Here is a 15,513-nt window from a genome sequence, read left to right on the forward strand (position 1 = left end):
TTTTCTTCAAAATATCTCTATAAAGAATTTATCTGTTACCAGTTGGTTCTTTACTTCCATTTGTTTAGCAACTGATGTCATAATTTTAGGTCTAACAAAGGACATTCTTTTAATTATAGCAGAGCACGGTTTTCGAGCGTGCCTCCTCCCTCAATACCTAGCTTAAACGGTTATTCATGAAGCTCTGAAGAGCCCTAAGTCATCCTGTGGTTTTCGTTTAATCATCCCATCAGTAAATTTTTTACTAAAGGTCTTGAAAACTGAGAGCTAGTTATACTTGACTTATATTCCTCTCATCAGTTAAGGGGCTAAGTTTTCTTGACTTAGATCTCTTATACCCTTCAAGAATTAGCTGAAGACACCATAGCCAAATACGAGAAACACCACTGATTGGCAAGTAGAAATGTATACTGTGTTATGTTCATTACTATTTTAAATACAGGCTATAATTAGATCTGAATCAATTATGGAGACCTCATTACTATTAATATTAATACTTTGAGAAATAGTAGGAATTGTCCCAGAGCAGTGGTTCTGAAAGTGAACAGTGTGAAGCCCTCATAAGATGCTTTCAAAATTTGTGGGGGCTGATTTTGTTCTGGTTGTTGACATAGTGACTGAGGGAACTGCTACTATTTTGTCGTGGATAATCAGACATCCTGCAATGCACAGGACAGTCTTGTACACACAAAAAATTGTCTCATAGAAGCATGATTTTTTAATTTCCTTCCAGATATTCATGTAGGTGAAAAGCCTATTTATTATTATCTGAGCCTAGATCTGAACTGTATGTTACATGTCAATGCAGTACAAAACATGTTTTGTATGATTTTAATGTATTGATTTTTCTATTTTGGGGAAAATGATGGCACCAAATGGCAGTAGTATTTGTGGTATTTGATCGTCAATACAACACACCTGGATCAGTCTACACTTGTAGTTGTCCTAGCCATGGTGATTCTATGAATGGATGGAAACCTCTGATTACTTCATTAAGTAGTGGTATGGTCATATCTAAGCATTCACATACTGAGATATGTATTATTTAATATTTTCTTTATATTATAGTTAGGACATTTATATGGGCTTATTTTGAAGTTAGGTATATATGTAAATATGTATGTTAAATGTAAGTTAAATTAATAATTTTATTTCAGATTATTAACATATTTATAGAATATAAATTCTATATTTATGAAATATTTATAGACTATAAATATAGGATTGAAAACCATTCTAGAGAATATTTAGCTTAAAGTGCTTGAAAATTTTGAGAATTGGTCTATTAAAAGTGTTTTTTATTAAAGTAACAATCTTTTATTAAAATGTAATCTATATGTTTGGCTGCAGTTATATACTATATGTCTACCTAGAGTATTTACAAAGTCTGACAACCAGTCTTAGTAAATTATTAATATGATAATTAATAAAGAACATCCTTAAGTTGTCAGAGGTTTTTTTTTTTTTTTTTTTTTTTTTTTGAGACAGAGTCTCACTCTGTTGCCCAGGGTAGAGTGCTGTGGCGTCAGTCTAGCTCGCAGCAACCTCAAACTCCTGGGCTCAAGCAATCCAACTGCCTCAGCCTCCCGAGTAGCTGGAACTACAGGCATGCGCCACCATGCCTGGCTAATTTTTCTCTATATAATTTTAGTTGTCCAGCTAATTTCTTTCTATATTTTTTTTTTAGTAGAGATGGAGTCTCTCTCTTGCTCGGGCTGGTCTCGAACTCCTGAGCTCAAATGATCCTCCCACCTTGGCCTCACAGAGTGCTAGGATTACAGGCGTGAGCTACCACGCCTGGCCAAGTTGCCAGAGTTTTTCAGACAAGATCCCAGAGTTCTTGTTTTTATAGTTTCATGTTCTTGTATTACTGTTGTTGTTCTTGTATTACTGTTGTTATTCATTGGGTGATTCAGTTTTAGTTGTGAGAGGCTCGCCAAACATTGACATTGAAGAAACCAGGGGTGTGTATAGGTTTATCACGATTGTAATTTTGTGACTCATGACTGATATTTCATATACACTTCGTAATTTTAAATGCTAACTTTTGTTTTTTCCTCTCAGCTTTTGTTGGCAACTCAATAACTCTTAAGTAATTGTTACATCTATCAAGGTAAATACATGTAACCTTGCAGTATGCCCTTTGATAATTTACTTCTGGTTGAGAAACATTTCTAGGTCTTTATTAAACACAGTACTGCTTTATAGGCATCTTCAATATCTTGCTGACTCATTAGTGTGTTTCTGAATTAATTGACACTTTGAATGTGAAGATTTTGTCCTTGAAATTGTAGATAGGGGAATTGATATTGGAGTTTGGTGTGATGTTCCTTTTTAAGTGAGGAAGGATTTTCCTTAAGCATGGGCAACTGTAAAACTAAAGGATAAAACTTCCCTTTATGATATGCTTAAAGATGACACAAGAAAATTACTGAGCCTTTGGGATGTATTTTGCCATTTTTAAAATTTTAAGACATTTTTATCAGGAAATATGGAAAAGTGCATAAAACATAAATGTATAGGTTAGTGAACTGTTCTAAAGTGAGTTCCTATATTCCTTTTTGTTAAAAATAATGGTTATCGTTTTAACATGATGGGAGTTTCCCAGGCAGTTTAAATTTAAGGGAGGATGCCATATCCAGAGAATATCAGTTCTATAGTCAAACATTAGTTTAAAATACATCATTTTTAGAAATGCCTGTAACATCACTGTGATTGCAACCCCAGTGAGTGTCATACTTGTTATGGGTGAGAACTATTTCATATTCCTCTTCACATAACAAGAGTTCATGGATTGAAAACACGGTGGCATTAGACAAAAGCTTGATTTGTAGTAATTGATCATGTAATCACAATTCTGTACATTTGTTAATTTTTTTTACTTAATTCTTTTGTGGAAAGATACATGTAGTACCAAATACAGATTGAGATTTTATAAAACCACATGTGAATAGACTTGAATTTCTCAATTATATCATTTCAATTTTCTCAATTTAAGGAGTTGTAGATCTTGATATATATCGCATTTTATCTATGTGTTGGTAAAATATTGCTTTGATTTCACATTAAGAAGTCAATTGTGGAGGTTGTTTATGGTAATTCTTAGACTACATTCTTTAAGACTACATTGTGGGTCTTATGGTCCAGTTTTCCTGTTAACCATGATGTAAATCATATTTTTAATATCCAGTATAATTGTTCTAGCAAATTATATGGAATTTGTGTTATTTATTTCCTCATTTAACCAGAAGTAAATATTTATTGAGAGCCTAATATATGCCAGGAGCTACAGATAAAGAGCTGGGAATATGATATTGAGGAGAGATCAGTAAGCAGTGAGCTATATACAGTGTGCTCCTGCTGTGACACAGATATGTGTGCTTGAGGCACACCGACAAGTATCTGGGAAGGTTTCCAGGAGTCTGGAAGAGTGAGAGTTGGCCAGAAGGTATGGAGGTGAGGACATCCTAATTGATCTAAAATGAATTACTATTTCCAGCTGTCTGGTGAGAGGATAAGATCCTAGAGTTTTTGTTTTTATAGTTTCCTGTTCTTATATTACTATTTTTATTCATTGGGTGATTTGGTTTCAGTTGTGAGAGTCTCACCAAAAATTGACTTTGAAGAAACCAGGGGTGTGTACAGGTTTATCATGATTGTAATTCTGTGACACATGCCTGATATTTCATATATGCTTCTTAATTTAATTTAATTTTTTAATTTCAGCATATTATGGGGGTACAAAAGTTTAGGTTATGTATATTGCCCTTGCCTCCCCCCCCCCATCAGGGCTTCAAGCGTGTCCATCCCCTAGACAGTGCGCATCACACTCATTATGTATGTATACACCCCTCCCCTCCCCACCCACATCTGGCCAACACCCGATTAATGTTATTCCTAAACGTGCTCTTAGGTGATGATCAGTGAAACCAATTTGATGGTGAGTACATGTGGTGCTTATTTTTCCATTTTTGGTAGACTTCACTTAGTAGAATAGGTGCTTCTTAATTTTAAATGCTAACTTTTGTTTTTTTCCTCTCAGCTTTTGTTGGCAGCTCTTGGTTAGAGGTAGTACTTGCTGTGACTTGCTTAGGTGCTGGCTTTCCCCTCTGTCTTTGCATAGTGGTATTTGAATATAGGCAAAGGAGACTCTTCAGAATTTGAAGTAACATGTTTTCATTTAGCAAATACTTATTGAATGCTTATTGCTTGCTAGGCTGAGAAGCTCCTCCACCAAAGATAACCTCCAAAGGCTGCTATGAAATGATGTGCCCAGAGTAATTCCAGAACTAGTGACTGTTAATGATACCTGTGGTGATTTTGTGTAGTTTTGTTCATGTCTAAGGAATTTTATCAGTCTAGAGTTCGTAAGAATAGAGACCTTTTCGAATGCTGGGAGGCAGGGGTGGAAACAGTACTTTAAAAAGTATTGTCCAAGTCCTCAGAGAGCTTACAATCAGTCCATATTTAGATTTCCCAAATTATTTCAAAGATAGTTTTTTATAGTTGATTTGTTCAAACTAACATTGGGTTTGGCTATGTCTCTAAAGTGTTCTTTTATTCTTTAACAGTCCTTCTGCCATGTTTTCCCCTTTTTCTTGTTATTGAATAGCTAGAGAAACCATATCATTTGCTTATTGAATATCCCACATTCTGTACGTGGCTGATTGCTTCCTTGGAGTGTTTAACTTCTTCCTCTGTTTCCTGTAAACTGCCAAATGGATCAGATCTAGAGGCTTGATTGATTCGTGTTCAGTATTATTTTGCTTAAAGCCAGGTGTACTCTACAGGAGTGGTTAAGTACTGACTATGGCATTTCATGAGGAAACATATTAATATAATGTGGTCCCTTTAGTGATGCTAAGATTGATCAGAGGGTTCAGGTGACGTCAACAAGATATGTTCAACAAGATGTGTTTGTTGTAAAGTTCCTTATCATCCTTTCACCTCATTATTATTATTTTTATCAAGCTTTAATTATCCTTGCCTAGATCCATTAGTTCATTAGAGATAGCAAAATGGTGATTTTTCTAATTTATCTTTCACTTTGTACTTATTACCTGAAGTTGTTCTGAAAATTATTTAATAAAAAAGAACTTACCCTCATCAGTTGTTTAGTTACTCTGAAATATAGTTAGTGCAAGCAGGTTACATGTTTGATTTTATTTCCCCACTGTTTTTTTTTTTTTTTTTTTTTTTTTGAGACAAGGTCTTACTCTGTCACCCAGGCACCACACACCTGGCTAATTACTTCCTCATTCTTTATCAGTTTTCAAAATAATGAGTCCGTCTTAGCAATCTCCAGTGGTGAGCAATGTAGGATTTGTTTTTTGTATCATTATTAACTCTTTTATTTTTATATATTTGATATGATTTAATCAATGGAAGCCATTATTGTTTTTAATGCTCAAAAATGATTCAAGTTGGCTCCTGTCTCTTTTGACATGACACTTTCATTCTTTGAATAATTGGGGCTTGAACCTTGGTTTAACTTAAGTGCCCATGTTCTTCCAACTATTATTGTTGTGCCTTTTTGAAGAAAGCCCTTAAGGAGTAGGAGAGACTTAAATGGCAGAGTTGGAAAGGTGCATTTGTTGGGATAGAGGTTGATATGAGGAGTTTATCATGTGAACATAAGTCTAGTAGCAGGAAGGTAAAAGGTACTTGTGGCATAAGGTACCGGGCTGTGGAGTGATGAGACAAGCAAAGAAAAATAGACCAGAGGCATAGCATAAGGGGCATTGCTATTTGGGTTGAGGGATTTGGTCTTTTTAATGCTTAGGTGGTAGGTTGTGAGATTGATAGAAAATTATTGTGTTTTTTTTTTTTTTATTTCAGCATATCGTGGGGGTGCAAAAGTTTAGGTTACGTATATTGCCCTTGCTCCCCTACCACCCAGAAAATTATTCTTGTTGAGAGAGGGCCCTCTTTATTGCCATTTGCATTGGATTTTGCAGAGAAAAACTCAGCCTAAGAAGCTAATACTTTCTGAATAAAGTCTCAAGAAAGTGTCTTGTTAAGTGGTGGTTAACTGAATTTCTTAGGTCTTAGGACCTTGTAATACTTAGACCTGCAGTTCTTTTCGGATGTCATAAACTTATCTTGAATTTGAATGAATGTGGGGAGAGAAAGTGTGTGTGTGTATAAAATATTATATATATGTATATATAAAATTAAAATTTGTGTAGTGATAACCAGAAGTATCTTCAAATAATTTATTTTGGGTAACTTAACTCTTGATTTTTAAAATATATTATTTAAATAGTTTCCTGTTATATTATTTGCTATATTGTCTGAAATCTAAGGGCTAATTATGGATTGGTGGGCTTTATCATATTTTAGTATAAATTTGGCTAATGGCTGTTTTGTTGCATTTTACGTACTGATTTCTAGGGCCTCATGGTTATGAATGTGCTTCAGTTTCATAATGCCTCCTGCTATGGCAGACATCCTTGACATCTGGGCAGTGGATTCACAGATAGCATCTGATGGCTCCATACCTGTGGATTTCCTTTTGCCCACTGGGATTTATATCCAACTGGAGGTACCTCGGGAAGCTACCATCTCTTATATTAAGCAGGTATGTAATAGGTATAATTTTTATATACTTAACTTACTATGTCACTTAGGGAAAAAATGTCATTCTATCATAGAAAAAGTTGTTAATGTAAATCATGTGGTAAATTTCAGGGAAATTTAACTTTTAGATTGCTACTTTTTTTTTTTTTTTTGGAGGACAGACTCTCGCTCTGTTACCCTGAGTAGAGTGCAGAGTACGGTGATGCCATCGTAGCTGACTGCAACCTCAAACTCCTGGGCTCAAGAGATCTTCCTGTCTCAGCCTCCCGAGTAGCTGGGACTACAGGCATGTGCCACCATGCCTGGCTAATTTTTTAATTTTTTGTACAGATGGGGTTCTCCCTTTTGCTCAGGCTGGTCTTAAACTCCTGACCTCGAGCAGTCCTCCTGCCCCAGCCTCCCAGGGTGCTAGGCTGACAGGCATGAGCCACCACACCCAGCCTAGATTACTACATTTTAATGATTGTAACATATGCCTTGTCTTTTATGGACATACTAAGCATGCTAGTTCTCAATCTCATTTTTGTTTTTAATTTATACGGGATAGCTGAATTAAGAAAAATTGGCTCATGTTAGCTACTTTGAAATGTTCAGGTTATTAAAACCGTCAAGAAAATTTCCTTTGAGTTCAAATCTTTGGAATTACTGTCTTGAGCTTGTTACACTTTTTATTTTTATTTATTTACATATTTTGAGAGAGGGTCTTGCTTTATGTCCTATGCTAGAGTGCAGTCATGCCATCACATAACTCATTGCAACCTCAAGCTCCTGGGCTCAAGCGATCTTCCTGCCTCAGCCTTCCAAGTGGCTGGGACTATAGGTGTGAGCTACCACACCCAGCTGGCTACTTTTTTTATGGTTTTTGTAGAGAAGAGGTCTTGCTCTTGCTCAGGCTGGTCTTGAACTCCTGGCCTCAAGCCATCCTCCTCCCTCAGCCTCCGAAAATACTAGGATTATAGGAGTGAGCCACAGCGTCCAGCCTACACTTTTTAAAAATGTGATTTTTGGTTGGTTTGCTCTTGTCTCCTTTTCCTTCCTTCCCTCTTTCCCCTTTTTATGGTGACTCTGGGGGAAGAAAGAGTTTCTGCTCTTCAGTAGACTTTTCACCCCTAGTGATGAAGCAAATTTTTTAATAAAATAAGACTTGCCTATTGTGTTGGATTAGTTTTTCAAGTAAATTGGTAAGTGCCATTGATTTGTGAAGACCACGTGTACATAAAATTATTTTTCTAAACTTTCTCTTTAATATTTTTCAAATAGCTGAACCCACTGTGAATATCACAGGTTATAACATTTTTAAGAAAACCTATTTATGATAAATCTTTTTAAAGCTCTTTCCTTTGAACAAGTGTTTTAATTCTTTTCCAAGCTTCTTCATTAGGGAGACATGGAAATTCTAAAACTGTATGTTCCTTGAAGTAAAAAGAAAATACAGAATTGATTTAGGCACTACACAGATTCCTAGTGCACCTATTTTTATAGTCCCCAGTGACTAATGTAGATGCCTATGGCTATTCCTTACACTGAAGTAACCACTGACACCCTCCTTTTTTATTATAAATTATACAGAACATAAAATTTACTATTTAGACATTTTCAGGTGTACAGTCACAATGCTTTGCAACCATCACCACTATCCATTTCAGCATTTTTTATCATCCCAAGTAGAAACTCTGTTACCATAATAACTTCGCCATACCGCAGTCCCTGATAAACTGTATTCTAGTTTCTGTCTCTGTGAGTTTGCCTAGTCTTGGTACTTTAAGTGGAATCATGCAATAAATAGTTATGCTTTTGTGTCTGGCTTATTTCACTTAGCATAATATTTTTAAAGTTCATCCATATTGTAGCATGGCATCCTAGTTTCACTCCTCTTTAGGCCGAATAATATTCCATTGTATGTATATACCATATTTTGTTTATCCATTCATCTGTTGATGGACATTTGAGTTGTTTCCAACTTTTGACTACTGTGAATAGTGCCATTCTGAACATTGGGGTACAAATAACTTTGAATCCCTGCTTTCACTCCTTTTGAGTATATAACTAGAAGTGGGATTGTTGGATCATATGGTAATTCTGTTTTAACTTCTGAGGAACCTCCACAGTGTTTTCCACAGTAACTGCACTATTTAATATTCCCACCAGCAGTGTACAAGGTTTTCAGTTTCTCTACATACTGGCTAACACTTGCTATTTTCTGGGTGTTGTTTTTTATTTATTTTTTTGATAGTAGCCATTCTAATGGATGTCCATGGTATCTTGTGGTTTTTACATGCATTTTCCTCCTTAATGATAAATGATGTTGAGCGTCTTTTCATGTGCTTATTGGCCATTTGTATGTTTTTTGTTTTTTTTTTTTTTTATTTTATTTTATTTTTTTTTATTTTATTTATTTTTTTTTTTTGAGACAGAGTCTCACTTTGTTGCCCAGGCTAGAGTGAGTGCCGTGGCGTCAGCCTAGCTCACAGCAACCTCAAACTCCTGGGCTCAAGCGATCCTCCTGCCTCAGCCTCCCGAGTAGCTGGGACTACAGGCATGCGCCACTATGCCCGGCTAATTTTTCCATATATATATATTTTTAGTTGTCCATATAATTTCTTTCTATTTTTTTTTAGTAGAGACGGGGTCTCGCTCTTGCTCAGGCTGGTCTCGAACTCCTGAACTTGAGCAATCCACCCGCCTCGGCCTCCCAGAGTGCTAGGATTACAGGCGTGAGCCACCGCGCCCGGCCTGTTTTTTGTTTTTATTGAGAATTATCTTTTCTAGACCTTTGCCAATTTTTGAATTTTTTTTTTTTTTTTTTTTTTTTTTTTTTTTTTTTGGTGAGACAGAGTCTGACTCTCTTGCCTGGGTTAGAGTGCCGTGGCGTCAGCCTGGCTCACAGCAACCTCAAACTCCTGGGCTCAAGTGATTCTTCTGCTCCAGCCTCCCAGGTAGCTGGGACTACAGGCATGCGCCACCGTGCCCAGCTAATTTTTTTTTCCTATTTTTAGTTATTTGGCTAATTTCTTTCTATTTTTAGTAGAGTCGGGGGTCTCGCTCTTGCTCAGGCTGGTCTCGAACTCCTGAGCTCAAAGGATCTGCCCGCCTCGGCCTCCCAGAGTGCTAGGATTACAGGCGTGAGCCACTGCACCCGGCCTGTTGTTTTTTTATTGTTGAGTTGTAGGAGTTCTTTATGTATTCTGAATATTAATCTTTTATTTATTTATATTTAGTAAACATTTCTTTTTGTAGAGACGGGGCTTACTATGTTGCTCAGGCTGATTTCAAATTCCTGGCCTCAAGCAATCCTCCTCCTCAGCCTGTCAAAGTGCTGGGATTACAGGCATGAGCCACTGGGCCCAGCCCTGGATATTAATCTCTTATCAGATATATGATTTTCAAATATTTTCTTTCATGTTGCCGGTTGCTCTTTTTTTTTATGATAACCTTTTATTTATATAGAATTATAAATTACAAACTATTATTTTGCTCAATCATTTTAACCACCATGTGAGGCAGACATACTAGAGGATATTAGCTCCATTTCACAGCCAAGAATGGAAACATATTTGGTATAAGACAGCTGGGATTTAAGCCTTAGGCTTCCATACTCACAACTGCTTTTTTACCCATGAGTGTGTGATACATCATTTTAAAATAATCTGGTTTCACAGTGTTTTAAAATATAAAAGTAACATCTATAACATCTATTGCTGGCAGGTTAACTCTGGAGCCAACCAACCTAATTAATTACCTCATAATCTGGCACATATTAAGGTACTTTTATACATCTAACTCAATTTCACAGCTATGTTTGAGGGCCCCATGAGCCAAAATTGCAGCAAAGCTAACCTGAAAGGACCAGGAACACAATGGTCAAGCATATTTCCAAATTTAACCTAGGCCTGGCACATCATCACTAATTGTTCAGATGGCAAGCTGAGGCAACCAGGTGAAGGCCTTCTTGAAAGTGAACACTGATGAGAAAACACAAGCAGTATCAGACTGACTTCTTTAAGGTTAACAAGCCTATTGCTAGTCTATTACATTACCAGCAGGACAAAGGGCAATACTTCTGGAGTCCACAATATCCAAGAAAAAGGTCAATGAAGCTGCCTGCCAGATGCCTAAAAAGCCAAATAATGCTACGTTCATCCATGCCAAACCAATAAAATGGTTCATTCCTTCCTGATCTTGGTTTTAAGGAGAAAGATGATCATCAGAGAAACCAGGAAATTCTATCCTGAACCCTGGGGGAGAGGGAGAGGAATGGTGGGCATTTCCCAGACTTGATGGTGCAAGGGGCAACATAATCTGCCACTGTGAAGGGGAAAGCTGTCTTCGTCAGGTTTGGTCTTCCACAAGACAATGGAACCAGAGACTAGCAAGATCAAGGGTTGGGTGACCAATCCTGGGAAAAACAGGACTTCCTCACATAAAATACAAAGGTCCATGGGGAGAAGAGTCTGTGAACACCCTAAAATTGTAAGCAAAATTTTGAGTCTATGCATGTACCTGTCAAAGTGGTCCTTCATTCTCAAATTCTGAACTAGAGAAAGGGACTAAACCAGTTGTGGCTAGGATACAAAAGCCACCATATGCACTTAGAGCCAGCCAAGTCTGAGAGCTCTCAAAGCCATCACTGAAAACTTGGAACATGGATTCAAAGAGACAACTGAGCACTTGTTTTTGCATTCTCCTTCCTAATTGTATTTCAAGTCTTTTCAAAACAAAGCCCTGGGAATACCCAGATTCAAGTATGCACTTGGGCTTGGACCACTCTCGCAGGAGTCTCAGGGATCCTTGTACACATGCTTGAGTCATTCATTCACTAATGTTTAACCTCAGGGTAGAAGGTCTCACAAAGCAGGACTCCTTTCTCCATGGCACGTGCTGATTTCAGAGGTGGCAGCATCCAAAGTGGAAAACACTGGAATTTTTCCTTGGAACTGGACTGTGATGAGAGGTTCTTGCCATGATCATAACCTATTATCTTTTCCCTGACCCTTCCCTTCGTTTTTGAAGATAGAGCAGAAAATAATCTTCTCTGAAGATACTTGATAATTAATTCCAAAACCCAAAAACACATGCTCCCAATGCACTATGCTTTCAGATATTCTGGGTCTAGTTCAGCTGGTGGATGAGCTGATTAATGTGTTCACCCTGATAGCCAGGTGAGCCCATCTCCTTGAGGAAGCCCACTGTATTCTTGGTAGTACAACGGGCCACTGAGAGTTGGAAAGGACGCAGGAACCATAAAAGCTCCTGGAAATACTTCCCCGGGAAGGTAATTTCATGAATGAGGTCTTCCAAGCAAATGACACCAAACCTCCCCAGGTGCTCTCTGATCACTGTGCTATCTGTCAGAGGGATGGTCTTATTCTTGACCTTGGCTTGTCCACGTTTCGAGATGAGTTCCCGGACAGACTCAGATTTGGAAATCTCCAGGTCACATAAGGTTCCACTCTATGTAGCATTTTTAGGCTCTGAGGGGTGACTCTAACAAAGACACCACTGAAAATTTTCTTTAGGCGAAGTCTTGCGGTGGTCTTTTGCACCAGTGAATTCACTCCATTAATCCTTTGGATGTGTACAACAAAGACCAAGGAATGTTTATCCGGCAATTCCAAGGCATGAGGATTCACTTTTAGTATCTGAGACGTACCCTGTTGCGTTGCTGCCACCAGGAATCGTGTAGAAATGATTCTAGTCACTTAAACCTGGGCCTTTTTCCTTTCCTCTGCTCCTTCTTTGCCAAAAGTGCCTTCTTTGCCTGGGTGTCTTTGAGGGCTTGGTAAGCCTTCCTCTTTTTTAGGTGATTTTTTGGAAACAAAGGGATTTTTTTTTTTTTTCTTTCCTCTTGCTCCGCCATCTTTCTAGTGTTGTAGCTACTCTGGGTTGCCTTTTTATTCTGTTGATAATGTGTGGACAGAAAGAAGTTTTTAATTTTGGTAAAGTTCAGTTCACTTATTTTTTTGTTGTTGCCTGTACTTTCTCCTGTTTATGTAATTGAATCTGAGGATTGACCACAGTTTTTACTCCAGATCTGTTATCTCCAGCTCTTTGTATTGGCTGTTGTCAAAATATATAATCCCTCTTTGTGCTTGTATAGTGAACCTCTCTTACATATCTCATCCAAGAGACATGGGAGGAGATGATGAGAGATTGTGCTTATCTTAATAGGCTAATGTTAGTTAGTAAGGACATTCCTGAAGAATAGAAAAGAATGCAGGACAAAAATAATTTAAATTTTGTATGGGGGTGAGGATACATACTTGAAAATTAAAAAATTTTTTATTAGAAGTTATTTATGTTTACAAAAATGTTAAATATTAAGGTTCTCATTGTTTCTTACTCTTCATAGATGATTTGCTTTTAATAGGTTTATAATGTATTTTTCATGCCCTATGCCATTATATTACTTTGCAAATGTGGGATAATACCATATATACTTTCTTAAAACTTGCTATTTAAAAAAAACCCCTTTAATATATCTTGGATGGTTTTCCACGTCAGAATGTATTTTTATTATTTATTTTCATTTCTTAATATTCTATAATTTTTCCCTTATTGGTAAATATTTGGTTTGTGTATAGTTTTTGTTTTGTTTTGGAGACAGAGTCACGCTCTATCACCAGGGCTAGAATACAGGGGTGTCATCATAGCTCACTGCAACCTCCAACTGCTGGGCTCAAGTGATCCTTCTATGTCAGCCTCCTGAGTAGCTGGGACTACACGTGTGCATCACCATACCTGGCTAAGTTTTTCTTCTTTTAGTAGAGATGGGGTCTTGTTCTTGCTCAAGGTGGTCTTGAACTCCTGACCTCAAGCGATCTTCCTGCCTTGGCCTCCCAGAGTGCTAGGATTACAGGCGTGAGCCACTACACACAGCATAGTTTTAGATTTTTACAAACAGTGCTGCAGTGAGCTTCCTTGTAACATACATCTTTGTATACTTGAGCTAGCATTTCCATTCCAGAAAATGTCTTATTATTTTTTTCCTGCAGATGTTATGGAAGCAAGTTCACAATTACCCAATGTTTAACCTCCTTATGGAAATTGACTCTTATATGTTTGCATGTGTGAATCAAACTGCTGTATATGAGGAGCTTGAAGATGAAACACGAAGACTCTGTGATGTCAGACCTTTTCTTCCAGTTCTCAAATTAGTGACAAGAAGCTGTGACCCAGGAGAAAAATTAGACTCAAAGATCGGAGTCCTTATAGGAAAAGGTAATTTAAAAAATTCTTAGTATGAATTCTTAATATGCTTATTATTTTATGTATAAACATGTATCAAGTATATTCTAAGACATCATTTTTCAAAGTGTGGTTCATGGGCCAATGCTAGTCTGTAAATTCTTGCCAGTTTGAGATAAGGTAAGTATAGAAATCTAGAATAAATGTTTAGAAACTCCTCTAGCATGTGATATTGCCATAGAACCCAAGGGCTTACGTCTTGGATGCCTTTTTCTTTTCTAATGATTTATTTTTATTTTATAAAAGTATTGGTCTTTGATAGATTGGAAAAAAAAAAAGTTTTCCTTTACCTCAGATAGTTTGAGAGGCCCTTTACTAAGAAACATAATGCTCAGTTTCTTATGAACTGCCTCTATAGTATGAACATATTTTATGTACAACTCTTTTTTTTTTTTTGTGCTTACCTATTTTATTGAACTTTATTCCTTTGCAGTAATCTATATATTTTTTTTTCAATTTAATTTTACAGAATCAAAGAGTCTAACAGTATATCTTGTTAGATACAGTATGTCCTCATAATGTATACATTATTTCTTTTTTTTTTTTTTTTTTTTGAGACAGAGTCTCACTCTGTTGCCCGGGCTAGAGTGAGTGCCGTGGCGTCAGCCTAGCTCACAGCAACCTCAAACTCCTGGGCTTAAGCGATCCTACTGCCTCAGCCTCCCGAGTAGCTGGGACTACAGGCATGCGCCACCATGCCCGGCTAATTTTTTGTATATATATATTTTAGTTGTCCATATAATTTCTTTCTATTTTTAGTAGAAACGGGGTCTCACTCTTGCTCAGGCTGGTCTCGAACTCCTGACCTTGAGCGATCCACCCGCCTCGGCCTCCCAGAGTGCTAGGATTACAGGCGTGAGCCACCGCGCCCGGCCTACATTATTTCTTGTATGTACAACTCTTTATGCCAACCAAGACTCTAAGCTAATTGATGTTTCTACAAATAATTCATATTATTGACAAATTTACTCCTTAAGTGAAATTTTCTTTAAGTGGAAGTTAAATTAGTAGAGACTCAAGTTATATAGTGTCCATAATTCTTGTAGTTAATTTTTGCAAATTAATTCCAGGGAAAATTGTAACAAAATTAAGAACATGGAGGAGTCTCTGTTTCTATAGAAATCTTAGGAGTCTCAGGGGCTTTAAAGAAGGTACTGACTTGAATTAGGAATTACAAGGGCTCATTGAGGAGGGGACTTTGAAGATTAAATACAAAACTAGAAAATCCATTGGAAGACTTTGGGTCTAGATTGGTTACCTGTATTGATCAGATTCAGTTTTATAGGATAAAATAGTACCATTTCCTTTAAGATGCTGTTCTTTGATCTTGACATATAGTTCAGGCTAGCTCATGATTATGCTGTGGGACTATTCCCTCTGAGTACATTAGAATAGAACCTGGTTGGTTTATTAAATGTGACATTTTGACATTTTAAAATGTTTGATTACTTTAGAGGATAGCTAGTTTATTTTTGGCAATAATTTTTTCCCATTAAACAAGTTTATAATTATAAATCATACACAATTTTTTCTTATGTATTAATGACCTCATTAGAAAGCATTCCTTTCTATTTTCTTGAGTTACAAAGATTTTTATGGAATTTTTTTTTTTAGACAGGGTGTCACTCTGATGCCCGGGCTAGAGTGCCATGGTGTTAGCCTAGCTCACAGCAACCTCAAACTCCTGGG

The 15,513-nt window shown here is 37.0% G+C and overlaps 1 protein-coding gene and 1 pseudogene across 1 annotated transcript in view; one reads left to right on the plus strand and one right to left on the minus strand.

Moving 5' to 3' along the window:
• The window catches only part of PIK3CB (phosphatidylinositol-4,5-bisphosphate 3-kinase catalytic subunit beta), a 162,594-nt gene that overhangs the window by 56,795 nt on the left and 90,286 nt on the right, over positions 1–15,513 (plus strand). Inside the window, exons 5-6 of the mRNA XM_069473169.1 lie at positions 6,394–6,580; positions 13,572–13,797. Of these exons, the coding sequence (XP_069329270.1) occupies positions 6,410–6,580; positions 13,572–13,797 (397 nt within the window). The 5' untranslated portion in view covers positions 6,394–6,409. The remainder of the gene's footprint in view (positions 1–6,393; positions 6,581–13,571; positions 13,798–15,513) is intronic.
• Positions 11,689–12,439, minus strand: LOC138386642 (large ribosomal subunit protein uL30-like 1 pseudogene; annotated as a pseudogene).

Source organism: Eulemur rufifrons, chromosome 7, assembly GCF_041146395.1.
Source record: "Eulemur rufifrons isolate Redbay chromosome 7, OSU_ERuf_1, whole genome shotgun sequence".
Taxonomy (NCBI): domain Eukaryota; kingdom Metazoa; phylum Chordata; class Mammalia; order Primates; family Lemuridae; genus Eulemur; species Eulemur rufifrons.